Genomic DNA, 26,465 nt, shown 5'->3' with positions numbered 1-26,465 from the left:
CGAATTATAGGCCCATTTTCTCCCTTCTGGTATTACAGGAAGTGACGAAACGGGCCTATAATTCAGCCTAAAAAACCTTGCAGGGGCTTTTCCCAAACCTCCAGGAGGCCGAAAAAGGCCTCATACCAACTGAAAAAATAAAATAAAAAATCAGCTGTGAGGCACGCACATGCGCCGTGGGCTAAGCTTGCCTGCGGCTTGCGTGCCGGCACAAATGGCTCTGCGTGCCACTTGTGGCACGCGTGCCACAGGTTCGCCATCACGGCTCTAGAAAAAGTGGAGAGAAGAGCAAGAAAGATGATTAGGGAACTGGAGGCTAAAACATACGAATGCAGGAATTGGGTATGTCTAATCTAGTGAAAAGAAGGACCAGGGGAGACATGATAGCAGGGTTCCGATATTTGAGGGGCTGCCCCAAAGAAGAGGAAGGGGGTCAAGCTCTTCTCCAAAGCCCCCGAAGGCAGGACAAGAAGCAACAGGTGGAAAACTCATCAAGGAGAGAAGCGACCTAGAACTAAGGAGAAATTTTCTGTCAGTGAGAACAATTTCCCAGTGGAACTACTTGCCACCGGAAGTTGTGAATTCTCCAACACTGGAAGTTTTTAAGAAGAGACTTGGACAACCATTTGTCTGAAGTGGTTAAATGTTTCCCTCTGAGCAGGGGGCTGGACTAGAAGACCTCCAAGGCCCCTTCCCACTCTGCTATTCTATTCTTATTCTATTTGAGGGGCTGCCCCAACGAAGAGGAAGGGGCCAAGCTACTCTTCAAAGCACCCAAAAGGCAGGACAAGAAGCAACGGATGGAAAACTCATCAAGGAGAGATTTAATCTTGAAATAAGGAGGATTTTTTTCTGACAATGAGGAACAATCAACCAGTGGCACAATTTACCTCCAGACATTTGTGGGCGCTTCATCCCTGGAGGTTTTTAAGAAGAGACTGGGCAACGCCTCTGTCTGAAATGGTACAGTGGGGGGTTGGACTAGATGACCTCCAAGGTCCCTCCCCACTCTTCTTACTCTACGGTTTTTTTTGTCCTCCGTGAAACAACTTTCCCTACAAAATGGACTTTTTTGTGTGTGTTTTTTTCCCCGTTTTCTTTTCTTTCCGTCCTAACGCTTCACCGAAATCTGCTTCTCGGTGATTTCTCCCAGTGAGTTCTTAGCCTCTAATTTGCGAAGACGGTCGGGTGCCACATCCCATTTTTTTTTGTAAACTCAGAGAGCGGTTCATTTCCTGGTAGAATTAAGCCCTCTCGAATGGAGCACGGAAGAGTCATAAAAACAGCTGGCGGCGGTGATTTGGCCAGAAATGGCCCTTTTTTCTTTCTTTCTTTCTCTCTCTCTCTCTCTCTCTCTCTGCCTTCATCTCTTTGGCTCAGCGATTCGGTGTTGAGTGGAGGCTTCAGACCGACAGCCAAGTTCAAGAAAGTTTCTCCCCGTTGTAACTTCTCCATTGCCTGCCTCCTCGCCCCCACTCCTCCTCCCTTCCCCTTGTATGGGGAGAGACAGAAAGAGAGAGAGAGAAATGTGATCTTCCCAAAACTATCACGGGTCCGTCTCTCTTGCCGGTGACTTTTTAAACTGCTTGCCTTTGTGGGATTTTTATTTTTTTTGGGTGGGTGGGGGGAGTTTCCAAATTTTGCTGGCTGGTCTGAAGAATGAGGTCTGGGGCACAAGTTACAGATTAGCAGAGTTGGAAGGGACCTTGGGGGGTCATCTAGTCCAACCCCCTCCCCTGCCCCAAGCAGGAGACCCTACTACACCATTTCTGACAGAGGGCAGCCAGGTCTCTTGCTGAAAGCTTCCAGGGATGAAGCTCCCACAACTTTCTGAAGGCAAGCTCTTCCGTTGAATATGGATTCACCGAGTGGGAAGGGACCTTGTAGGTCATCTAGTCTAACCCGCCGCCCAAGCCAGGAGACCCTACACCATTTCTGACAGAGGGCAGCCCAGTCTCTTCTTGAAAGTCTCAAATGATGACGCTCCCACAACTTCCGAGGGCAACTCCTGTTCCATTTTCCTGTCAGAAAATTCCTCCTTGTTTCCAGGTTGAATCTCTCCTTGTTCAGCTTCCATCCATTACTCCTTGTCTGGCCTTCGGGGGCTTTGGACTAGCCAGGCCCGGTTCCTGCAACCGTGAGGGACATTCGTTAACGGAGTTGGAAGCTGGATTCGCCTAACGACCGGGTGGTTTTATTTAACAACTGCAGTGAATTTGTTTTTAACAACCGTGGCAAAACTCATTAAAACCTGGCACGACTCTCTGTTGTTAACCACCTTGTTTAGCAAGGGAAAGTTTGGTCGTAAGTGGAGAACTCCCTGGAGTAGCCAGAAACACGCTTTCTTCCTATTTTTTAATGCGGAAGTGCAGGCTTTCTTTCACTGACAATGTTTGGGCTCTCCAAGCTCGGCAACTTGAAGACTTGCGGACTTCGACTCCCAGAATTCCCCAGCCAGCAGAATTCTGGGAATTGGAAGTCCACGAGCCTTTTAAGCTTGCCAAGTTTGCAGGATGATGTTGAATGATCAGAGAGAGAAAGAGAGAGAGAGAGAGAGGGAGGGAGGGTCTCCTTGCTTGTGATTCCAGGAATCCGGCATCCGGTTTTGGTCGCCATGATATAAAAAAATGTGGTTGAGATTCTGGAAAGCGTGCAGAGAAGAGCAACCCAAAGAGGATTAGGGGAGCTGGAGGCTAAAACATACAAAGGACGGTTGCAGGAATTGGGGATGTCTAGTTGAATGAAAAGAAGGACTAGGGGTGTTTCGGTATCTCAGGGGCTGCCCCAAAGAAGAGGGAGTCAAGCTATTCTCCAAAGCACCTGAGGGAGGACAAGAAGCAATGGGTGGAAACTCATCAAGGAGAGAAGCAACCTGGAACGAAGGAGGAATAGAACAGAATATATATAGAATAGGAATAAGAATAGGATAGGATAGGACAAGACGGGACGGGACAGGATAGGATGGGATAGGATAGGATAGGATGGGATGGGATAGGATAGGATAGGATGGAATAGAAACAGAACAGAATAGAAATAGAATAGAAATAGGATTGGATGGGATAGAATACAATAGAATAGAATAGAATAGAATAGAATAGAATAGAATAGTATGCAGAAAATGAATACAATAGAACAGAATGGAGAAAATGAATAGAATAGGATAGAATATTGGGATATAGAATAGAATAGAATAGAGAATAGAATGGAATGGAATGGAATAGGAGAATAGAATAGAATAGAATAGAATAGAATAGAATAGAAATAGGATGGGATAGGATGGGATGGGATAGGATAGGATGGAATACAGAAACAGAATAGAATAGAATAGAATAGAATAGAATAGAATAGAATAGAATAGAATAGAAATAGAAATGGGATGGGATGGAATAGAATAGAATAGAAAAGAACAGAATAGAAATAGAATAGAAATAGAAATAGGATGGGATGGGATAGGATAGGATAGGTTAGGTGTGGCCAGTGCATGGGAGTTCGACAGCCCTGGCACAGGCTCTCAGGCTGGACTAGAAGACCTTCAGGGTCCCTTCCACCTCCTTTACTCTGCCCTTCTGACATCCCTCGGGAGCAAAGGAGCAAATTCCGCCGAGAGCAGCTCAGGGGCTTCCATTTGGCCTGACCTTAACAAACCAGGCCTCTCCCTATCCCGTTTTTGACCTCCGTCCGCTCCGTCGCTCTTTCGGCCTGGCTTCCCCCGCAGCCGTCTTGCTAAGCTACCCCTGCCTTGCTCCGTTTCGGTGGCTCAGCTTGGAAGCTCCTGCAATGTTTTTATTTTCTTTTTTCCACCCCCCACTGTCTTGCCTTGGTGGAATCCCGTCATGTTTCTGCCGTTAAGTCAAGGGAACGCGGCTTTCCTGCCGCCGTCCCGGGGGCAGCACCCCGCGTGCTCGTTTCGCAAAGGCGGTGAAATATTTATAGCGCGAGGAGCTGGCGGAGGGCTAAGGGACGGGATGTACTGCGCGCGGATCTCCCAGGAACAAACACAACAGAGACCTTCCACCGCCTTCCAGAAGCAGAATCCCTGGCACGCTCGTAGCTGTCCTGGGCGCCGACACCTTAGTCGCTTTGCACATGTGTGTCGTTGCCTTGGCCACCGCAAGTTAAAAAACACACACAAAAAACAACCTCTGCTCTTTGGCAGGGGTTTGAAGGCCACGCCGGTGCCGCGTGTAAGTGATTTCCCAGGCTTTAAGATGCTTTGGAACGGAGGGGACCTCTCTGGTTTGTTTCGTAACGGGAAAGACCCGTCCTCCAAAAGCCGTTTGACAAATCCCCGAGGCCTAATTTATTAGCTGTTCGCAGATAAAGTCCGTGCTGTCAGCCTACCCTGGATTTAGGCTGATAAGGCGTGGAGGACAGTGGTGGGATTCAAAATAATAATAATAATAATAATAATAATAATAATAATAATAATAGAACAAGTCACTGTTTTCAGTGCTGTTGTCACTACTTTTGGATGCTCAACTGTAAACGAACGGTTGTAAGTTGGAGGACCTACCTGTGGATGCTGAAGTAGGTAAGGGAGAGGCTGGTTGGGTTGCTCACCTGCAGGGTCTTTGGGAGATGTCAATCGAAGTCGGACAAGCTGATCTAAGGGGCTGAACAATCCCCTGGTTAGATATGAGCAGTGGTGGGATTCAATTTTTTCTACTACCGGTTCTGTGGGCGTGGCTTGGTGGACCTGCTTTCCAGCTCCGTTCTCCTGTGCAGGGCAACCAAAGGAGACCCAGCCGATCAGCTGTGGGTGTGGTTTGGTGGGCGTGGCTTGGTGGGCGTGGTGTTCTGTGGGCGTGGCTTGGTAGGAGCGGCAGGGGGAAGGATACGGCAAAATCCCCCTTTCCTCCCCACCCCACTAACCTGCTTTCCAGCTCCGTTCTCCTGTGCAGGGCAACCAAAGGAGACCCAGCTGATCAGCTGTGGGCATGGCTTGAAGAGTGTGGCTTGGTGGGTGTGGCTTGGTGGGTGTGGCAGAGGAAAGGATACTGCAAAATCCCCCTTCCCTCCCCACCCCAACTAACCTGCTTTCCAGCTCCGTTCTCCTGTGCAGGGCAACCAAAGGAGACCCAGCCGATCAGCTATGGGCGTGGCGTTCTGTGGACATGGTGTGACCCGTGGGGATGGGGCAGTGGTTGTAAGTGTGAGGACCGGTCACAAGTTTTCAGTACTGGGCAAATGATGCTTTTTTGCATTTTGCCTGGACCTGACCGAACACGGGACAATGCAGGCTAGTCCTTGACTTACTTCATGGAGCCCCAAATTCCTGTTGCCCAGGGAAGCAGTTGTTAAGTGGATTTTGCCCCATTTTACGACCTTTCTGGCCCACCCTTGTTAAGTGAATCGAGGCGGTTGTTCGGTGAGCAAGGCGGTCGTTAAGTGAACCTGTTGATTTTACTGGTCCGAAGGTCGCAAAACGTGACGTCGGGAGACACTGCCACCGTCATCAATGCAAGACAGTTGCCAAGCCGCCAAAGTTTTTGATCACGTGACCGCACGGACATAAGTGTGTGTTGCGGTTCGCCGGCAGCAGGCGCGGATGGCTGAGGTCTCGGAGAGCGAGGACTCAGGTGAGGTGCCTGCGTGAGATGCATTGATGGGGCCAGGACCATCAGGGAGTGGAGTGCGGCCTTTGGACATTGTGGAGGCTGGCTGATGAGGATGAGGAGCACCCCGAGGAGCCAGTGCCAAGTGCATGTGCACGCAGGGCTGCTCGAAGGGAAGAGCAGCTGCAGCAGCACGGGCGACTCGGGAGTAAGGCTTCAAGGCAATGGGCCCTCCCTTAAGAGATGAAAGCCAGCTGAGAAACCGGAGTTCTTTGCAGGAAGCAAAGAAGTTTTTGCACTCGAGCCTGGTGGATGTTTGGGATATCTTGGTTGGTGTTTGGAGACTCTTTGTGTTTGAAATATTTCTTAGTAACTTTATCTGGTGTTCTTGGCAGCCTCGCCCAACCTTGGCAAGGCTTGTTCTTATCAGAGACAAGGAACGGAATTTGTAAAGAATCATTCAAAGGTTTTGCTGTTACTTCCGTTTCGTGTTTGTTTCCTTGGAACAAGGTTTGGGTCAGAACAATGTGAAAACCAGTCAGGTCACTTTTCAGGCTTCCACTTACAACACTGAGTGTCCGTTCGAAGTTACAACGGCATTGGAAAAAAAGAGACTGATGCCTCCTTTTCACACTTAACGACCGCCGCAGCCGGTCCTCGTTGATCCAAATTCAGGCGCTTGGCAACTGACTCATAGTTATGACTGTCGCAGCGTCCCACGCGATCCCCTTTTGTGACCTTCTGACCAGCAGAGTCCATGGGGAGGCCGCATTCACTTAACGACCGTGTTACCGATTTAACAACGTCAGTGATTCACTTGACAATGGCGCCAAGAAAGGTCGCAAAATGGAGGGTAACTCACTGAATACCAGCCTTGCTTTAACAATAGGAGAATTTCGGGCTCCGTTGTGGTTTTTAAGTCGAGGAATTACCCGTGTTGGCTTTTATTGCACACCAGTTCTCTCAAAAACAACAACAACAACAACAACAACAACAACAACAACAACAATAATAATAATAATAATAATAATAATAATAATAGAATACATCGCATTGGGAGCAGTTGAGAAATAAATTGCACATTTCAAAGCCATCTGCCCCAATCCCCTCCGTCTGTTCCAGCAACCGAACCACCCAAATCTCCTTATCCCTTTTCCCCGAAAGTTACATGAAAAAAAGCATCTTAACAATTCCAGGTATTAAAAAAAAAAAAGGATACGCAATGCCATCAACGCATTTTCCCCTCTGCTTGATCAGTACCACATCAGATCATCATCGTCGTTGTCATTTTAACCATGGTCTGTCCACTGCAGGACGAAGGCCTCTTTCTGAGCCTTCTTTTGTCGATTGATTGATTTATCAAATTTGTGCACAGACACACACACACACACACACACACACACACACACCCCATCTCACCTAAAATCTCTGGGATAACCCTGGACAATGGACAAATGTTATTTTTCCGGGAACAGGAATAGAGTCCAACTGTATTGGTTGCTTCCTCCTCCTCCTCCTCCTCCTCCCTCCACTTCCTCCCCTTCCTTTTCTTCCTTTTCTTTTTTCTTATTCTCCTCCTCCTTTTCTTTCTCCTCTTCTTCCTTCTCCCTCCTTCTTCCTCTTCCTTTTCCTCCCTCTCATTTTGTTCCTTTTCCTTTTCTTCTTTTCTTATTCTCTTCCTCTTCTCCTTTTCTTTCTCTTCTTCCTTCTCCTCCTTCTCTCTTCCTCTTCCTTTTCCTCGCCTTCCCTTTCTTCCTTTTCCTTTTCTTCTTTTCTTTCTTATTTGCCTCCTCTTCCTTCTCCTTTTCTTTCTCCTTTCCTTCTTCCTCCTCTCCTCCCTTCCTCTTCCTTTTCCTCCCCTCCTTTTCTTCCTTCGCCCTTTTCTTTCTCCTTCTTCCTCCTCTCTCCCTCCTCCTCTTCCTTTTCCTCCCTCTCATTATGTTCCTTTTCCTTTTCTTCTTTTCTTTCTTATTCTCCTTCTCTTCCTTCTCCTTTTCTTCCTCCTCTCCTTCTCCTCTCTCCCTCCTCCTCTTCCTTTTCCTCCCTCTCATTTTGTTCCTTTTCCTTTCTTCTTTTCTTTCTTATTCTCCTTTTCTTCCTTCTCCTTTTCTTCCTCCTCTCCTTCCTCCTCCTCTCTCCCTCCTCCTCTTCCTTTTCCTCCCTCTCATTATGTTCCTTTTCCTTTTCTTCTTTTCTTTCTTATTCTCCTTCTCTTCCTTCTCCTTTTCTTCCTCCTCTCCTTCCTCCTCCTCTCTCCCTCCTCCTCTTCCTTTTCCTCCCTCTCATTTTGTTCCTTTTCCTTTTCTTCTTTTCTTTCTTATTCTCCTTCTCTTCCTTCTCCTTTTCTTCCTCCTCTCCTTCCTCCTCCTCTCTCCCTCCTCCTCTTCCTTTTCCTCCCTCTCATTTTGTTCCTTTTCCTTTTCTTCTTTTCTTTCTTATTCTCCTTCTCTTCCTTCTCCTTTTCTTCCTCCTCTCCTTCCTCCTCCTCTCTCCCTCCTCCTCTTCCTTTTTCCCTCTCATTTTTTCCTTTTCCCTTTCTTCTTTTCTTTCTTATTCTCCTTCTCTTCCTTCTCCTTTTCTTCCTCCTCTCCTTCCTCCTCCTCTCTCCCTCCTCCTCTTCCTTTTCCTCCCTCTCATTTTGTTCCTTTTCCTTTTCTTCTTTTTCTTTCTTATTCTCCTTCTCTTCCTTCTCCTTTTCTTCCTCCTCTCCTTCCTCGTCCTCTCTCCCTCCTCCTCTTTCTTTTCCTCCCTCTCATTTTGTTCCTTTTCCTTTTCTTCTTTTCTTTCTTATTCTCCTTCTCTTCCTTCTCCTTTTCTTCCTCCTTTCCTTCTTCCTCCTCTTCCTTTTCCTCTCCCCTTCTTTTCTTCCTTTTGTGGGTGTTTCATCACGGGGAGGGGGGGTTTTTAAGAGGAGATGGGACAGCCATTTGTCTGAAATGAAATTGTGTTTCCTGCCTGAGCAGGGGCTTGGATTAGAAAGGTCCCTTCCAATTCTAATTATCCTATTATTCTAATTCAACCGTGGCAACTGTAGCGATTCACTTAACAACAGCGCCAAGCAAAATCGTAAAATTGGGGCACGCTGCGTTGGTCGTAAGCCAAGAACCGCCTGCATCTTCGTCTCGACGGATGGACGGATAAGAAAAAACCGGTTAAAAAAAGGGGATTCTTAAAAGAAGCTCTAATTCGGCTTTCTCGTTTCCCCTTCCAACAGAGAGTGTTTCCCTGCCCCCGGAGCCGAGCGCTAATTGAAAACGAAAGTGCGTAGACTTGCAATCTCACGCACAATTGAAAAGTTCCCCTCCTCCTTGCCGAAAAAAACCCCCCGTCAGCGGGATCTCTTTCGAAAGCTAGGGAGTTACAACTCAGGGAGCCTGCAGTATCTTGAGGTCCAGCAACCGGTGCCAAGAACAAAACCGTGGTCAGATAGCTCTTGAAGTTGTAGGAACAGGGTGCCCCTGTCCCCGTCTTCGGTTCAGATCATTTGAAATCGGTAGCGGAGCCCAGCGGAGCCCCCAAAAAACTCTAGAAAACAAAACCCCCTTCCTTGCTAAAAACTTGGTAAAAGGTTTTTACAGTTATACTTACCCTGCTGTTGAGTATCAAAACCTTTGATAATGTACCGTAAAACATTTAGAGATATTCCGTGTCATCTCAGACTGTCTCCTGATTCAATCAATCAGAATAGAGCTGGAAGGGACTTTGGAGGTCTTCTAGTCCAACCCCCCCGCTCAAGCAGGAGACCCTAGACCCATGGTGGCGAACCTATGGCATGCGTGCCACAAGTGGCAGGCAGAGCCATTTGTGCCGGCGCGCGAGCTGCAGGCAAATTTAGCTCACTGCACTGCTCATGCCTCACAGCTGATTTTCGGTGGGTTTGATGGCTTTTTCAGCCTCCCAGAGTCTTGAGGAAGGCTTCTTCTTCAGGCTTTGCAGGCTGAAAATTAGGCCCATTTCATCACTTCCTGTGTTTCCGGAAATACCAGAAGTGCCTAGTTTTTGGCCTGCAGAAGCCTGCAGAAGCCTTCCTCAAGCCTCTGGGGGGCCAAAAAAGGCCTCAAAGCAGCCAAAAATCAGCTGTGAGGCGCAGTGCAAGTAAGGGAGGAGCAGGGGTGCGGATTGCGTGCACATGCGTAGGGGGCATGAAATAAAAATAATTACATCTTCAAAGTTGGATCTTTTCCCTCTTGGCTATTATTATTTACGGTATTGTCCGGTGTTGACCTTAATACAGGTGGTCCTCGACTTAAGACTACAGTAGCTGATCGTCAGAGTGAAGCGTTTCGCTCACAGCTGATCCTCAGCGCTACCGGTTTGGCCGAACTGGGCAAACCAGTAGAATACCTCCACCGGTCCGGTCATATCCTGGTTGTACAGTTTTTAATTGTTATTTGTTTTAATTTGTTTTACATTGTTATTTGTATATGTCTTTTGGTGTTGTTCAGTTGTATGTTGTGAAAGAGCGCCTTATTTAGTTGTTCTCAGGTTTCTGAGTACAATGACAATAAATTTATCTTATCTTATCTTATCTTATCTTATCTTATCTTATCTTATCTTATCTTATCTGACTCTACATTATAATGGGGATCTCCAAGCTCCGAACCTGTCCTTACACAATGCATCCTTTTGCTTTATTCGTTTGCCTTGCGGGGCGGGGAGAATAATAATAAAATGGGAATTTAATCCCAGCAGTGGGGTCTTCCTTTCCACCGCCACCTCCTTCTCACGCTGTTCCCTGCACTTCAGAGTCTCTTTCTTAAATCTTAATAGTGGAACTCGAACTTTTAGATTGCTGCGCTGGCGAATTTTTGGCAGGGTATGAACAGATGAAAGACGAGCCTCCTCCTTCCTTTCTTCCTTTCTCCCTCCCTCTCTCTCTCTTTTCTGTAATAAAAAGAAAATGGGACCTCGCTGGGCAGCTGCTGTTTCGGGGAGGTGAGGTCATCAGTGAAGAAGTTGAAATCGCAGCTTGCTTCCAAACAGATTCAGAATAGAGCCGGAAGGGATCTGAGAGGTCATCCAGTCCAACCCCCTTGCTCGAGCAGGAGAAGTCTATACCATTTCAGAATCAGATTCAGAATAGAGCCGGAAGGGATCTGAGAGGTCATCCAGTCCAACCCCTTGCTCGAGCAGGAGAAGTCTATACCATTTCAGAATCAGATTCAGAATAGAGCCGGAAGGGATCTGAGAGGTCATCCAGTCCAACCCCTTGCTCGAGCAGGAGAAGTCTATACCATTTCAGACAAAGGGCTGTCTATATTTCTCCGGCGATGGGGCACCCCAAATTTGGAGCTCATTTGTGGTCTCAAGTCAAGGACCAGCTGCACTCAGACAAACAATCAATACTGAATTGAATACTGAAAAAGTAGCATTCCCACGTATGTAGCTTTTTGAGTGGTCTTCCTTTCCTTCCAGGTATCGCCACCAGGAACCCAAAATCACGGGTACGAATGCTACCTTTATGGTAAGGATCAGAATCAGAATAGAGCTGGAAGGGACATGGAGGTCATCTAGTCCAGCCCCCTGCTCAAGCAGGAGTCCCTATACCATTGCAGACAAATAGTCATCCAGTCTCTTCTTAAAAAACTCCAGTTTTGAAGGAGCACCCATAATTTCTGTTGGCAAGTGGTTCCACCTTTAATTGTTCTCAGTGTCAATATATTTCTGCTTAGTTCTAGGTTGCTTCTCACACTTGATTAGTTTCCATCCATTGCTTGTTGTCCTGCCTTCTGGTGCTTTGGAGAATAATTTGACACCCTCCCTCTTCTTTGTGGCAGCCCTTCAAATACTGGAATCCTGCTATCATTTCCTTCTTTTCTCTAGACGGACCATATCCAAATCCTGCAACCGTTCTTCCAGCAACGGTTTTAGTCTCCATGTCTTTAATCATCTTAGGTGCTCTTCTCTGCATTTTCCCCAAAACTCTCGACATCTTTTTTTGTAACCTGGTGACCAAAAAACTGGATGCAGCAATTCCAGGTGTGGCCTTACCGAGTCTTTATAAAGCGGTACTGATCCTTCACGTAATTTTGATTCTGTGCCTCTATTTACACAACCAAGGTAGATAGAGAAGCAGCATTTGGCCAGATCTACCTGTAATTTCTTTGCCTTCTGTGTCTATGAAGATTCTCCGTCGTTCAGCTCACCGTCGTCTCACAAGCGGTTTTGTACGTTTAGTTTAGTTTACTTTATTGTCATTGCGCCTCGTACAGCGAAATCAAACACCATCTTCAGGGCACATGAAAATCAACACAAACACACATCCTTAACACTCCACACATTGAATTGAAAACCCCTGATATTGCATTAATATTGCACTAGACAGTAGAATTCAAGAGAGCTCCTGCCCTGGGATAGAAGCTGTTTTTCAGCCTATTTCTCTTGGTTTTTATTATTATCCTGTACCGTCTGCCAGGTGGTAATAGTTCAAAAAAAGGGGTTCCCAGGATGAGATGGATCTTTGAGGATGTTTTGGACTTTCTTAAGGCAGCAGGAGCTCTAAAGCTCTTCCAAAGTGGGGAGAGGGCAACCCATGATCCCCTGGGTTATGACGTTAACCCTCTGGAGTGCTGTCCTATCTTCCCCTGTGCAATTGGCAAACCATACAGAGGTGCAGTAAATTAAGATACTCTCTATGGTGCAGCGGTAGAAGGTCTCCAGCAGTTTTCCATCCAGTTGTTGTTTCCTGAGAAGCCTCAGGTAGTATAATCTCTGCTGGGCCCTTTTGACCAGGGCTGCAATGTGGGCACCCCAGGTCAGGTCCTCTTTTAGGGTAACACCAAGAAACTTAAAACTGGCCACTTACTCCCCTCGGTCTCCATGGATAAGTGAGGGCTGGATGTCTGACCTGTTCCTTCTATATAGTCCACTATAAGCTCCTTGGTCTTATTGGTGTTGAGGATCAAGTTATTGTCTCCACACCATTTTGAAAAGGCAACCAGACCAGGGGTGGGATTCAGCCAGTACGGACCGGTTTGGGCAAACCTGGCGATGAGTTGGCTCTGTCCACCTACCCCTGCGCTTGTCTATTTCCTCTGTTTGAAGCCCAGCTGATAGGTGTGGGCCACAAAGCAGGACAGATTGCCGTTCCTTTCAGCTCTTTTACTCACTGGGCCTGCAGTGATAAGGTAAGTTCTAGAGCTGTTTTCAAACAGCCCACGAACGTGCTTTGTTGGAGAATCTGATGTATGACACATCCAGGCAGGAGGGAGTGGAAACAGGGTCCCAGGTGACTCTGAATTAATCGCACGTGTCAGAGTGGGCTTGCTGTCAGAGTTCCAGGAATAAAAAGAATCCAAAAGATTTATTCGGAGCAACATGTTGGCATTATCCCAGTTGAAGCACGTGTAATTCACGGTCACCTGTTTCCCGCCTCCCCCACCGGGTGTGTCATAAATCAGATTCTCTAACAAAACACCTTCCTGGGCTGAGTGTCATCAATCACACTCTCCAATGAAGGATTTTCGTGGGTAGAAGATCCAGTAGCCTAGCTACAATCTTTGTAAGAGAAGTGTGGAATGGACTTCGGGTTCCTCCCTCCCTCCCTTGCTTACGGCAACTCAGAAACAGGCATGCTTTACGAGTTGACACGTACCGGGTTGTTACCTTAGTTGAATCCCAGCACTGAACCGGACTGAAATTTTTTGAGGAAATAAAAACATTTCACTTCCCGTCCTAGTCGCTTCGTCAATGGTTATTGGATGGAGTGGGAGATGGAAGGACCGTTATTGACAGTTATTAATTGGTGGGGGGTGGATGAAATGGTAAGTTTTACGTAGCCAGCTTTTTTCTTTATTAAAAAAAAAGAAGGTTTAGATCGTATTCCCCAATCACTCTGAGCCTCATTGTCCGATCTGCCAGCTCGGGAAAGGGCGAATCTTAGCGGGATTTGAATCTTAGCCCCCGTTGCTTTTCACGTGCGGTCTAGAGATGGAACTAAATAAAGGTTTTTTTTTTTTTCTTTTCTTTTCACGAGTTCAAGTGTGAAAGGAAGAGGGCGGGAGGCTCTGGGCAGCCCCCCTGTGCTTTTCAAAACCTCTGATGGGAATCCTGAGCGTAAATGGGGTAAAAGGAGAGTTTAGCTTGGCAGCTTCCGTGTTTGATTATCTCCCGGAATGAGATCGCGCGCTTCGGTTTGTCAACATACGGCTGAGGACACGGAGTTCAGGCCCGTTCAAGAGGCCGCAGCTCGGATTGAGGCTGCCGCGAATGCCATGATGTCATGGCCTTCTCCTTTTCCTTCCGTCAATATTTATCCTCTGGGGTCAAGAGATGAGAAGTGGGATTTCAAAAAGGAGAGGGTTTTTTTTTTTTTCCTCTCTTTTCTCTCTCTCTCTCTCTCTCCCTCCCCCTCAGCCTTTTGCAACCGTTTGGCTCCCGCTGCTTTTTTTTGCAAGATTAAAAACTTTTGTTCCCGACGATTGATGGCCTGGTTTTTGACTCGACGGGCCCGCAGCCGTCTGCCTAAGAGCAGCGTTGCTTAACTTCGGTCTCTTTAAGTCGGATTATGAGGCTGTCTTAGACTTAGAATAACCTTATTGTCCATTTGAATGTACAGTAATCGGCATGCGTTAAAATGAAATGTTCATTGCATACAGCTCTCAAAGGGTCACCGCCTCCAAAATACACTACATAAACACGACAGAATAAATACCGGTTCCCCGAAAATATGGCCTACTCTGAAAGTAAGTCCTAGCTTGATTTTTACACGTGCACCCAATATAAGCCTTACCCCCCCACACCCAAAAAATAAGCCCTAATTAAGATCTCGTCCACTCCAGAGTCAGGCTCCAAATGTGGCAGGACTTACCTCAGAGCCCGCCACCAACGATAGGGCTCACCTGACTTCAGTAACTTCGGGGTATTTTCGGGATGCCCTCTTTGTTGCCGGGAGACCCACCGAGCCCGCCGGGCTGGGTTGGAGGCTCCCAGACGGTGTTGACCTCGTGATGCCAATAGACCCGCTGGCCGGGGATGAACAAGATCCGACGGTGGAGTCCTGAGACTTACCTTTGGACAGTTATAGCCAGGCTTCGCACACCCTGATACCTGCCTTGCCAGTCCATTTCTTCTGTAGCCAGCAAGGCCGGCAAGGCTTTCCTGAAGGCCTCTGTAGTCGGTAACAAAGCTCTGGATCGATCCAAAGCTTCATTATCTAGGCCTTCAGGAAAACCTTGCCGGCTGTAGAAGTAGTTTCTGAAGGCCTCTGACAGTGAAAAGGGGTGACGCGTGCAAGTGAGGTTAGCCGGTGGATGGCATCCCCTGAAAATATGACTATCAGAGCATTAATATTTCCTATATTATTATTATTATTATTAACATGCTCTGATGCTAAGGAGTTCTACTCCTCCCCCCATCTGAAAAGAAATATGTTGCAAAATGCAAAACAAAGGAGAGGAGTTTCGGTTTCAGTTTCACAGCCGCAACCAGCTTTAGTACAGAACAGTTGAGCTAAGCCACGCCGAGGCTCCTTGCTGTCTCCTTCTTGTTCACACAGCAAATACGGCTTCAGTTTCCAAACAGCCCTCAACTCTCTCACACACACTGACAGTACACCGGCCAGAGGAACACGAATGGATGCTGGTAGGCAGAGGCACAAATCCCCCCCCCTTATTTTTCTCCCCCAAAAGCTAAGCCCGACCACATAGTTTCCTAGCGATGCTAGTCGAGCTGGTTGTGTGATATCACGCCATGTTCTTCACCCCTGTCAACTTTCAGATGTGTGGACTTCAACTCCCAGCGTGCCGCAGCAGCCGAGATAACGAATGTTCTCTCTTTGCCCATTTCAGGGAACTTCGAAGTCGGGGTACACATCGCAGACGTGAGTTATTTCGTCCCGGAAGGCACCGCCCTAGATGACGTGGCGGGCGAGAGAGCCACAAGCGTTTACCTGGTGCAAAAGGTGAGAAGGGCCTTCAGGCCTCAAAGCCAGAGAAGGCTCAGCCTTCTCTTGAATGCAGGTCGTCCTCAGCGTACGGCCGTAATTGAGCCCAGAATGTATGTTGCTAAGTGAGGAATTGGTTAAATCAGTGTTGTGTCCCATGTTACCCTCTTTCCAGACACCGTTGTTAAGTGAATCACTGCAGGTATTAAGTTAGTCACCCGTTCGTTAAGTGAACCTGGCTTTCTCATTGATTTTTGTTCCTCAGAAGGACTCTGCGACCGTCATAATTACGAGTCGGGTTGCGTCTGAATTTTTGATCGTGTGACCACGGGGGTGGCTGCAGTGGTCGTAAGTGTGAAAAACGCTCACAAGTCACTTTTTTTTTCAGTCCCCGTTGTAACTTCAAACGGTCACTAAACGAACTGCTGTAAGCCGAAGACTGCCTGTACTAGTGGAGAAGGACTCGTTCTCCGGTGATCTTCTTTTCATGCATTTCCTTTATTCAGCTTTGGAAGTTGAAGGAGCTTCATGTCTGGAGGCTTTCAAGAAGAGAAGAGATCTGTCAGAAACGGTGTAGGGATTCCCGCTTGGGCGGTGGGTTGGACTAGATGACCTACAAGGTCCCTTCCAACTCTGTTAATCTATATGCAGTGCCATGACTTGCCTTCAGAAGTTGTGGGGGCTTCATCCCTGGAAGCCTTCAAGAAGAGACTGGATTGCTATCTGTCAGAAATGGTGTAGGGTCTCCTGCTTGGGTGGGAGGTTGGACTAGATGACCTACAAGGTCCCTTCCAACTTTGTGAATCTGTACATTTATTCCTAAATTTAAGCTGCTTGGGATGAGTAGCCCGTAACTCTTCTTACTTTCCATTGTATTTTCTCCTTCTGAAGGCCAAACTTAAAATCTCATGCCATTTGCTTAAGGCACACCACACACCACACACACACACGAATCCCATCCCCAATAATATTCCAGAATAATCCTTCCTGGCTCTTCACAAGCCTTGGCAATTTCTCCTCTTTCCCGATCTGACCATTCCCTCCCATTTCCCTTCCTTTGCCAGGGCCTGCAAGTTCCAATATTATTGGCTGTCTTTTCCTGTTGATTGACAGATCTTCCTTTTTTGGGGGGAGCGTTGGTGCCAATATTCCATAACTCCATTCTCCCATTGATTGCTTATTTTGGGGGGGGGGGTGGAATGGAGAGGGGGTGCCCCTCCTTTTCCACCCTTAACCATGTAGCGACCGAGCGGCTGGGGCTTGTTGAAGCCGCTCGGGGGAAGATCATTAAGCGAAACGACATTTTAGCGACGTTTTTTAGCTCATTTTAAACGGCCTTCAATTAGCATCGCTTGGAAACCTCGGCATTTAAAGGCGATTTTTAAAATGGCCGCCGGGTTAATCTAAACATCTTCAACGGGTGAGCTATCCTGCATTCCTGCACTGATTTCTCCTGGATATGAACTCAGAATGTAGCACAGGCAAATGTATTCAGGTAGTCCTCCACATACAGCCGTGGGGCTGCCACAGAGAGGAGGAGGAAGGGGGTCAAGCTATTTTCCAAAGCACCCGAAGGCCCAGATAAGGAACAGTGGATGGAAACTGAACAAGGAGAGATTCAACTTGGAATTCAACAAGGAAGAATTTTTCCTGACAGAACAATCAACCCCACGGAACAGAAGTTGCCTTCAGAAAGTGTGGGAGTTTCATCCCTGGAAGCTTTCAAGAAGAGACTGGACTGCCATCTGTCAGAAATGGTGTAGAGTCTCCTGCTTGGGCGGGGGGGTTGGACTAGATGACCTCCAAAGTCCCTTCCAATGCTATTAATCTGTTTTATTCTAAGTTATTTTCTAAAGCACCAGAAACAATGGATGGAAACTGATCAAGGAGAGATTCAACCTGAAGATAAGGAGAAACTTTCTGACAGGGAGAACAATCCACCCATGGAACAGAAGTTGCCCTCGGAAGTTGTGGGAGCGCCATCACTTGACACTTTCAAGAAGAGATTGGACTGCCATCGGTCAGAAATGGTGTAGGGTCTCCCGCTTGGGCGGGGGGCTGGACTAGATGACCTACAAGGTCCCTTCCAACTCTGATTATATAATTATGGAGCCCAGCATTTCTGTTGCTCAGCGAGACAATTCGGTGAGTTTTGCCCTGTTTGTGCAACCTTTCTTGCCACCGCTGTTAAGCAAATCGCTGCAGTTGTTAAGTGAGCAACACCGTCGTTCAGTGAATCTGGCTTCCCCATGGATTTTGCTCGTCAGGAGGTCGCCAGAGGGGATCGCATGACACACCCCCTCACAGGACACAGTGGCCATCATAAACAGAAGTCGGTGCGTCTCATTCTGTGACCATGGGGGAGGCTGCAGCAGTCGTAAGTGTGAACAACTGTCCTAAGTAATATTTTTTCTCAGGGCCGAACGGTCACTAAATGTCCTGTTGTAAGTCGAGGGCTACAACCTGTGTAGGAAATGTATGGCATCCTCTCGTAAAATTAAAGCATGGATTACGATTAATTCTGCACCTGGCAAATTGGCAGCAAAGGTTTGTCATTTTTCTTCTTGACCTGATGCATTCTGGATATTTTGCACTTCAAATCCTATAATCCCTGGCTGGCTTAAAAGCAAAACCCTAACCTACGGTTCTTTGGCAAAAGTGTAAACGAGCGGCCTTCTCATTCCACGGTGCAAAAGTAAAGGATTAGTAAGCAAAAGTACCCCAAAACATTGTCAAAGCACGAATTCCTCTAAGTAGATAATTTATTCTTTCACCAATGTGTCTCTGGGGAAAGAAAGAAGGGACTGCAGCCATGTAGCATTAAAGCCCTGGCTTAACAGAAGAACAAGAGTCGGAAGGGACCTTGGAGGTCTTCTAGTCCAGCCCCCTGCTCAAGCAGGACACTGTATACTATTCCAGACAAATGGCTGTCCAGTCTCTTCTTAAAAACTTCCAGTGCTCTATTCACTATTCTATTCTCTAATTCTATTCCCTAATTCTATTCTATCCTCTAATTCTATCCTCTAATTCTATCCTGTAATTCTATCCTCTAATTCTATTCTCTAATTCAGTGGTCACCAACCAGTGGGTCAGAAACCACTGGTGGTCCATGAGAAAATTTTGGTGGTCCGCAGAAAAGTGTCCCCCCCAAATCAATTAATCCAGGCTGCGTGGGAACACAAGGCTGTACCTCCCACACGGCCCAGGAAAACATAAGGCTTGCGTCGTCGCTTGCATTGTGAACAACACAAGGTAGTGAGGGGAAGGGGGGGGTGGAGGGGGAGGAACTTGCCCCACTCACCCCACACACCTGGCCTGGTCACCGGGCTGCTTCTTTCCACTTCTTTCTTCTTCTGCTTCTGGCTGCACGCAAGGAAAGCAGCCAAAGTCTTTCTTTCTCTCCCCCAAACTCCGCCAGAACTGAATGTTTGGGACCCTGCAAGGCCTCCTGCTCCAAGAGGCTGCGCCGGCAAAGACTCGTTTCTGGCGGAGTTTGGGGGAGAGAAAGAAAGACTTCTGCGGCTCCTGCTGCTTTCCTTGCATGAAGCTAAAAGTCTCTCTCTCTCTCTCTCTCTCTCTCTCTCTCTCTCTCTCTCTCTCTCTCTCTCTCTCTCTCATTCTATTCTATTCTATTCTATTCTATTTTCTAATTTTATTCTATTCTCTAATTCTATTCTGTTCTCTAATTCTATTCTATTCTCTTATTCTATTCTCTAATTCAATTCTTTAATTCGATTCTCTGATTCGATTCTATTATTCGATTCTATTCTATTTCCTAATTTTATTCTATTCTCTAATTCTGTTCTATTCTATTCTCTTATTCTATTCTCTAATTCAATTCTTTAATTCGATTCTCTGATTCGATTCTATTATTCGATTCTATTCTATTTCCTAATTCTATTCTATTCTATTCTATTCTATTCTCTAATTCTTCTCCTTCACTGGTTCATTGTTCCCACTGCCTGGAAATTTCTCCTTAGTTCTAGGTTGCTTCTCTCCTTGATTAGTTTCCACCCGTTGTTGTCCTGCCCTCGGGGGCTTTGGAGAATAGCTTGACCCCCTCTTCTTTGTGGCAGCCCCTGAGATATTGGACCACTGCTAACTTGTCTCCCCTAGTCCTTCTTTTCATTAGACTAGGTATACCCAGTTCCTGCAACTGTTCTTCATGTTTTATCCTCCAGTTCCCTAATCATCTTTATTGCTCTTCTCTGCACTCTTTCCAGAGTCTCAACATCTTTATATATGCATTCAATTTTGGTCGCCACAATATATATATATATATATATAGTGACTTATAGGAAATCTGGCATATATAAGGCTCAGTGCTCTGAGGTGGGGGCAGTAGAGAAAGTTGAATAGCTTTGCATAAATTAATTCTCTCGAATTGCCTGCCCGGGCAGTGGTGTAAAAGGCGAAAGGCTTGTTTGGAAAGAGTGCAAATCTGTCTCAAAAGAAACCCCGGGTGTATCAGATTCTACAAAGCAGGCAAACCTAAACAGTTTTTCTCCCTTTCTGGCACATCCCAGCCTGTTGTTTTAGGTGTGAAATCCTTTGGAGTGGAGAAGTTCAGCCATAAATCTCCCGTAATATTTTGCGGGTTTGTCTTTTTAAACTCTGAGATCAAAGATGGCCCTGGAAGCTGGTCTTTCGGGTTGAGTCCAAGGGCCTTCAGGAGCTCCAGTTTGACCCCAGCAGGTTGTCAGGGTGTCGATGTTTTGATAAGGACGGGCGGAATAATAAAGAAGGGATCGAAGTCTGAATTCGTGGAAGGGCTGAGACCAAAAGAAATAGCAAAAAAAGGAAAAAGAAAGGGAACTTCGAAGCGCCGAAGGACTTGGCTGGTGAAACAGATTGCCTGCTTCTTTCAGGCTCTTGCAATGGGAAACCCTCTTAAGACCCCAATCCAAAGAAAGTACAGATACAGATGAACGGAGTTGGAAGGGACCTTGTAGGTCATCTAGTCCAACCCCTGGCCCAAGCAGCAGAGCCTAATACCATTTCTGACAGGTGGCAGTCCAGTCTTTCCTTGAAAAGTTTCCAGGGATGAAGCTTCCACAACTTAATCCTTGGTTGTATAAAGAGAGGCATAGAATCAAAATCACGCGAAGTGTTAGTGCTTTTTTTGTAAAGCCTTTTAGTAAGGCCACACCTGGAATACTTGCATCCAATTTTGGTCATCACATTACAAAAAAAGATGTCGAGGCTTTGGAAAAAGTGCAAAGAGGAGCAACTAAGACGATTAAAGGCCCGGAGACTAAAATATATGAAGGACGGTTGCAGGTTTTGGGTCTGGTCAGTCTAGAGTAAAGAAGGACTAGGGCAGCGATGGCGAACCTTTTCAGCATTGAGCTCCCAAATTGGAATACATGTGTGCGGTTTGCTGGAGTGTTGTGCACATGCCTGGTTTTTTGGGCATTTTGGGGGAGTTTTCAAATCAGTTTTGGGCCATTTTCAGGCCGTTTTTCAGGCCGTTTGGGGCTGTTTTGTGGTCATTTTTCGGGGTGTCTTTGGGGTTGTTTTTGGCCCAGAAATGGCCTGGCAAACAGCCTGAAAAAGCCCCCCAAATGGCCCGAAAAATGGCCTGAAAAACAACCTCAAAAAGGCCCAGAAGTTCTGAAAACGGCCTGAAAAAGGCCCTAAACGGCCTCTAAAGCAGCCTGAAAAGGGCCCAAAAATGGCCTGAAAAAGGCCCCCAAAATGGCCTGAAAAACAGCCTGAAAACGGCCTGAAAAAGGCCCTAAAAGGCCTCTAAAGCGGCCTGAAAAAGGCCCCAAAAGCGGCCTGAAAAAGGCCCCCCAAAGACCTGTAAAATGGCTTGAAAAGGGCCCAAAAATGCCCCGGAAAAGGCCCCAAAAATGCCCCGGAAAAGGCCCCCAAATGCCTGAAAACCAACCTGAAAAAGGCCCCAAAAATGGCCTGAAAAAGGCCCCCCAAAGACCTGTAAAATGGCCTGAAAAGGGCCCAAAAATGCCCCGGAAAAGGCCCCAAAAACTGCCTGAAAAACAACCTGAAAAAGGCCCCAAAAGCGGCCTGAAAAAGGCCCCCAAATGGTCTGAAAAACGGCCCGAAAAAGGCTCCCAAACGGCCTGGTTTGGGGGCCATTTTCCGGCACTCCGGTGCCCGCAAAGACCAGCTGGCCGGCATGCCAGAAACCAGAAGAACAACTGGTGATGGTGTGAGGGCCCACAGAGAAGGCTTCGTGTGCCACCTCTGGCATGCGTGCCATCCGTTTGCCACCACGGGAGTCTTCCAATATTTGAGGGGCTGCCCCAAAGAAAAGGGACTCAAGCTAATTCTCCAAAGCCCCTGAAGGCAGGACAAGGAACAATGGATAGAAACTTATCGAGGAGAGAAGCAACCTAGAACTAAGGAGAAACTTCCTAACAGGGAGGACAATTAACCAGTGGAACTGCTTGCCACTAGAAGTTGTGGTTGCTCCATTGCCGGAAGTTTTTAAGAAAGAGATTGGAAGCCATTTGTGTGAAATGGTAATAGGGCCTCCTGCTTGAGCAGGGGGTCGGACTAGAAGACCTCCAAGGTCCCTTCCAGCTCTATTTCTGATTCTAAGATCATTCTGAAATCCCTAAGAGCCGTCAGACTTTCCTTGGGCTTCTGAATGAGCCCAAACTAAGCAGGACTGGGCAGGCTGCTAGTTGAGGGGTGTCGGGATTTTTTTGGGGGTGTTTTTCCATGAAACCACTTATGGTGAGGTCTTCTCCTGCCTGGCATCCAGGGTTGGGCTGCTCACCGGTTCACCCCAGTAGCTAATTATCATTTTTAATAGCCGGTTCAGCGAACCGATAAAACCCCACCGCTGGCAGGGGTGTCAAACTGGATTTCTTTGAGGGCCAGACCGGCATTGTAGTTCTCCTCTGAGGGCCAGCCAGGGAGGGAGGGAAAGTCGGGGTAGACGGGACGGACACATCCTGCAATACCCTGCCAGCCAAAATGGGGCACGGGGGCGGGCACACATGGTCCCCCCCTGCCCCTGTAGTAAGATCACACCTAGAGTACCGCATCCAGTTTTGGTCACCACACTATAAAAAAATGTTGAGACTCTAGAAAGAGTGCAGAGAAGAGCAACCATGATGATGAGGGGACTGGAGGCTAAAACATATGAAGAACGGTTGCAGGAACTGGGTCTGGCTAGTCTAGGGAAGAGAAGGACCAGGGGAGCATCTTCCAATATTTGAGGGGCTGCCCCAGAGTGGAGGAAGGGGGTCAAGCTATTTTCTAAAGCACCTGAAGGCCAGACAAAGAATAATGGATGGAAACTGAACAAGGAGAAATTCAACCTGGAAATAAGGAGAAACTTTCTGATAGTGAGAACAATCAACCCATGGAACAGAAGTTTCCTTCAGTAGTTGTGGGAGTGCCATCATTTGAGACTTTCAAGAAGAGACTGGACTGCCATCTGTCAGAAATGGTGTAGGGTCTCCCTCTTGGGTGGGGTGGTGGTGGACTAGATGACCTTCAAGGTCCCGTCCAACTCTGATGATGTGTTATCTGCTTAAGCATGGCTGGATGGGCTCCTGCAACATTTTTGCTGGCTAAAACGGGGGGGGGCATGTCAGAGGCCATGGAGGCCCAAAATGGGCCAGAGCCCCCCCCCGTGTGCCTTCCCCCTCCTGGCACCCCGATTTTGCCCAGCAAAGTCACCATGGGCCAGTCCTTTGATATTTGACCCCACCCCCCCTTGAACCCAGTGAGTGTCCATCTTAGTGGCGTGAAGATGTGCGGACTTCAACTCCCAGAATCCCCCAGCATGCCGGCCAAGCCAGCGTGCTGCTGCCTCTGTGTGTGACCTCCTGGGATTATCCGCTACTGAACTCCTAGGACTTTTAACTCTTCCCCACCCCCTCCCTCTCAGCCAGGGCACGGCCCCCTCCTCCCAAGGGAGAGAGAGAGACTCTCATTGTCGGGCCAAAAGCATGGCCAACCTCACGTAGGAAACCTGTAAATTCATGACCGGGCTCCCATTGTTGGGCGTTATTGGAACAACACAGCTGGCGGCTTCTGTATCGAGAGGAACCAGCTTATCGCATTCGGCCTTCCAGTTCAACCAGCCCTGCTGATTCATATGGAAAGCGGCTCCGTTTCCCATCCAGACTCCACGCCAGGTTCCCCTCCCTCTTTCTCTCTCTCTCCCCCTCCTTCTCCCAACCGCTGCCAGGCAATTAGAGTGGATTTATGGAGCTGGGGGCGGAATCGGGTGCCAAGCCGCAAACGTGATTAAATATTTTTTAAGAGCTTTCCCATGAAGGCTTCTTGGGGTGAAGATGAACCCGGGGGCCCTTTCCAAAACTTAACCCAAGGGGACGATGGATTCTTCTTCTTCTTCTTCTTCTTCTTCTTCTTCTTCTTCTTCTTCTTCTTCTTCTTCTTCTTCTTCTTCTTCTTCTTCTTCTTCTTCTTCTTCTTCTTCTTCTTCTTCTTCTTCTTCTCCTCCTTCTTCTTCTTCTTCTTCTAATTAATTCTAATTCTCCTTCTCCTTCTCCTTCTTCTAATTAATTATTCTTCTTCTTCTTCTTCTTCTTCTTCTTCTTCTTCTTCTTCTTCTTCTTCTTCTTCTTCTTCTTCTTCTTCTTCTCCTTCTCCTTCTCCTTCTCCTTCTCCTTCTCCTTCTTCTAATTAATTCCTAATTCTCCTTCTCCTTCTCCTTCTAATTAATTCTTCTTCTCCTCCTCCTCCTCCCTCCTCCTCCTCCTCCTCCTCCTCCTCCTCCTCCTCCTCCTCCTCCTTCATTTTCTTTCTCTCTCTCTTCAAATTTGCTTGAGGCTTTTTGCAAGCCAACTTTGCTTTAAGGTGGCATAAACAGAGGACGACAGCTAACACGGGAGCATGCCGACCTGCCGGCAAGGCAATAAGGGTGCTGTTAATTATTCGTTTCCCTGTTTAACCAAACCTCCCCTTCCTGTGTCTTTTTTTTTTAAATGAGGCAATTTGCCATCCAGAAATAACGATTCAGAGGCTTGAAGTGTTCTCCAAAGCACCTGAGCTACAGGGACAAGAAGCGATGGGTGGGAAACTCATCAAGGAGAGAAGCAACTCAGAACTAAGGAGAAATTTACTTAATAGTGAGAACAATTAACCAGTGGAACCACTTGCCTCCAGAAGCTGTGAATGCTCCAACACTGGAGGTTTTAAAGAAGAGATTGGACAGCCATTTGTCTGAAGCGGTGGTAGGGATTCCTGCCTAGGCAGGGGGTTGGACTAGAAGACCTCCAAGGTCCCTTCCACCTTCTATTCTGTTCTACTCTATTCTATTCTCTCTTCTCTAATTCTATTCTATTTTATTCTCTAATTCTATTCTCTAATTCTATTCTCTAATTCTATTCTATTTTATTCTCTAATTCTATTTTATTCTCTAATTCTATTTTATTCTATTTTCTTATTCTATTCTCTATTCTATTCTCTAATTCTATTCTATTTTCTTATTCTCTATTCTATTCTCTAATTCTATTCTATTCTATTTTCTTATTCTATTCTCTATTCTATTCTCTAATTCTATTCTATTTTCTTATTCTCTATTCTATTCTCTAATTCTATTCTATTCTATTTTCTTATTCTATTCTCTATTCTATTCTCTAATTCTATTCTATTTTCTTATTCTCTATTCTATTCTCTAATTCTATTCTATTCTATTTTCTTATTCTATTCTCTATTCTATTCTATTTTCTTATTCTCTATTCTATTCTCTAATTCTATTCTACTCTATTCTATTCTCTAATTCTATTCTCTTCTCTTCTCTTCTCTCTTCTCTAATTCTATTCTATTTTATTCTCTAATTCTATTCTATTCTCTAATTCTATTCTATTCTATTTTCTTATTCTATTCTCTATTCTATTCTCTAATTCTATTCTATTTTCTTATTCTCTATTCTATTCTCTAATTCTATTCTATTCTATTTTCTTATTCTATTCTCTATTCTATTCTATTTTCTTATTCTCTATTCTATTCTCTAATTCTATTCTACTCTATTCTATTCTCTAATTCTATTCTCTTCTCTTCTCTTCTCTCTTCTCTAATTCTATTCTATTTTATTCTCTAATTCTATTCTATTCTCTAATTCTATTCTATTCTATTTTCTTATTCTATTCTCTATTCTATTCTCTAATTCTATTCTATTTTCTTATTCTCTATTCTATTCTCTAATTCTATTCTATTCTATTTTCTTATTCTATTCTCTATTCTATTCTCTAATTCTATTCTATTTTCTTATTCTCTATTCTATTCTCTAATTCTATTCTATTCTATTTTCTTATTCTATTCTCTATTCTATTCTCTAATTCTATTCTATTTTCTTATTCTCTATTCTATTCTCTAATTCTATTCTATTCTATTTTCTTATTCTATTCTCTATTCTATTCTATTTTCTTATTCTCTATTCTATTCTCTAATTCTATTCTACTCTATTCTATTCTCTAATTCTATTCTCTTCTCTTCTCTTCTCTCTTCTCTAATTCTATTCTATTTTATTCTCTAATTCTATTCTATTCTCTAATTCTATTCTATTCTATTTTCTTATTCTATTCTCTATTCTATTCTCTAATTCTATTCTATTTTCTTATTCTCTATTCTATTCTATTTTCTTATTCTATTCTCTATTCTATTCTCTAATTCTATTCTATTTTCTTATTCTCTATTCTATTCTCTAATTCTATTCTATTCTATTTTCTTATTCTATTCTCTATTCTATTCTCTAATTCTATTCTATTTTCTTATTCTCTATTCTATTCTCTAATTCTATTCTATTCTATTTTCTTATTCTATTCTCTATTCTATTCTATTTTCTTATTCTCTATTCTATTCTCTAATTCTATTCTACTCTATTCTATTCTCTAATTCTATTCTCTTCTCTTCTCTTCTCTCTTCTCTAATTCTATTCTATTTTATTCTCTAATTCTATTCTATTCTCTAATTCTATTCTATTTTCTTATTCTCTATTCTATTCTCTAATTCTATTCTATTATCTAATTTTATTATATTCTCTAATTCTATTCTACTCTTCTATTCTTTTGTATTCT

At 45.6% G+C, this 26,465-nt stretch overlaps 1 protein-coding gene across 3 annotated transcripts in view; it reads left to right on the top strand.

Annotated features, from left to right (window-relative positions):
* The window catches only part of DIS3L2 (DIS3 like 3'-5' exoribonuclease 2), a 202,045-nt gene that overhangs the window by 109,666 nt on the left and 65,914 nt on the right, over positions 1 to 26,465 (top strand). For all 3 annotated transcript variants that reach the window (XM_087933659.1, XM_087933657.1, XM_087933658.1), the window contains exon 12: positions 15,344 to 15,456. In XM_087933659.1, the coding sequence (XP_087789785.1) occupies positions 15,344 to 15,456 (113 nt within the window). The remainder of the gene's footprint in view (positions 1 to 15,343; positions 15,457 to 26,465) is intronic.

The sequence above is a fragment of the Pseudonaja textilis genome, chromosome 4 (assembly GCF_049901715.1).
Source record: "Pseudonaja textilis isolate UNSWEBS1 chromosome 4, rPseTex1.2, whole genome shotgun sequence".
Taxonomy (NCBI): Eukaryota; Metazoa; Chordata; class Lepidosauria; order Squamata; family Elapidae; genus Pseudonaja; species Pseudonaja textilis.
The sequence above is the reverse complement of the archived record's forward strand: the minus strand, read 5'-3'. Positions and strand labels throughout refer to the sequence as shown.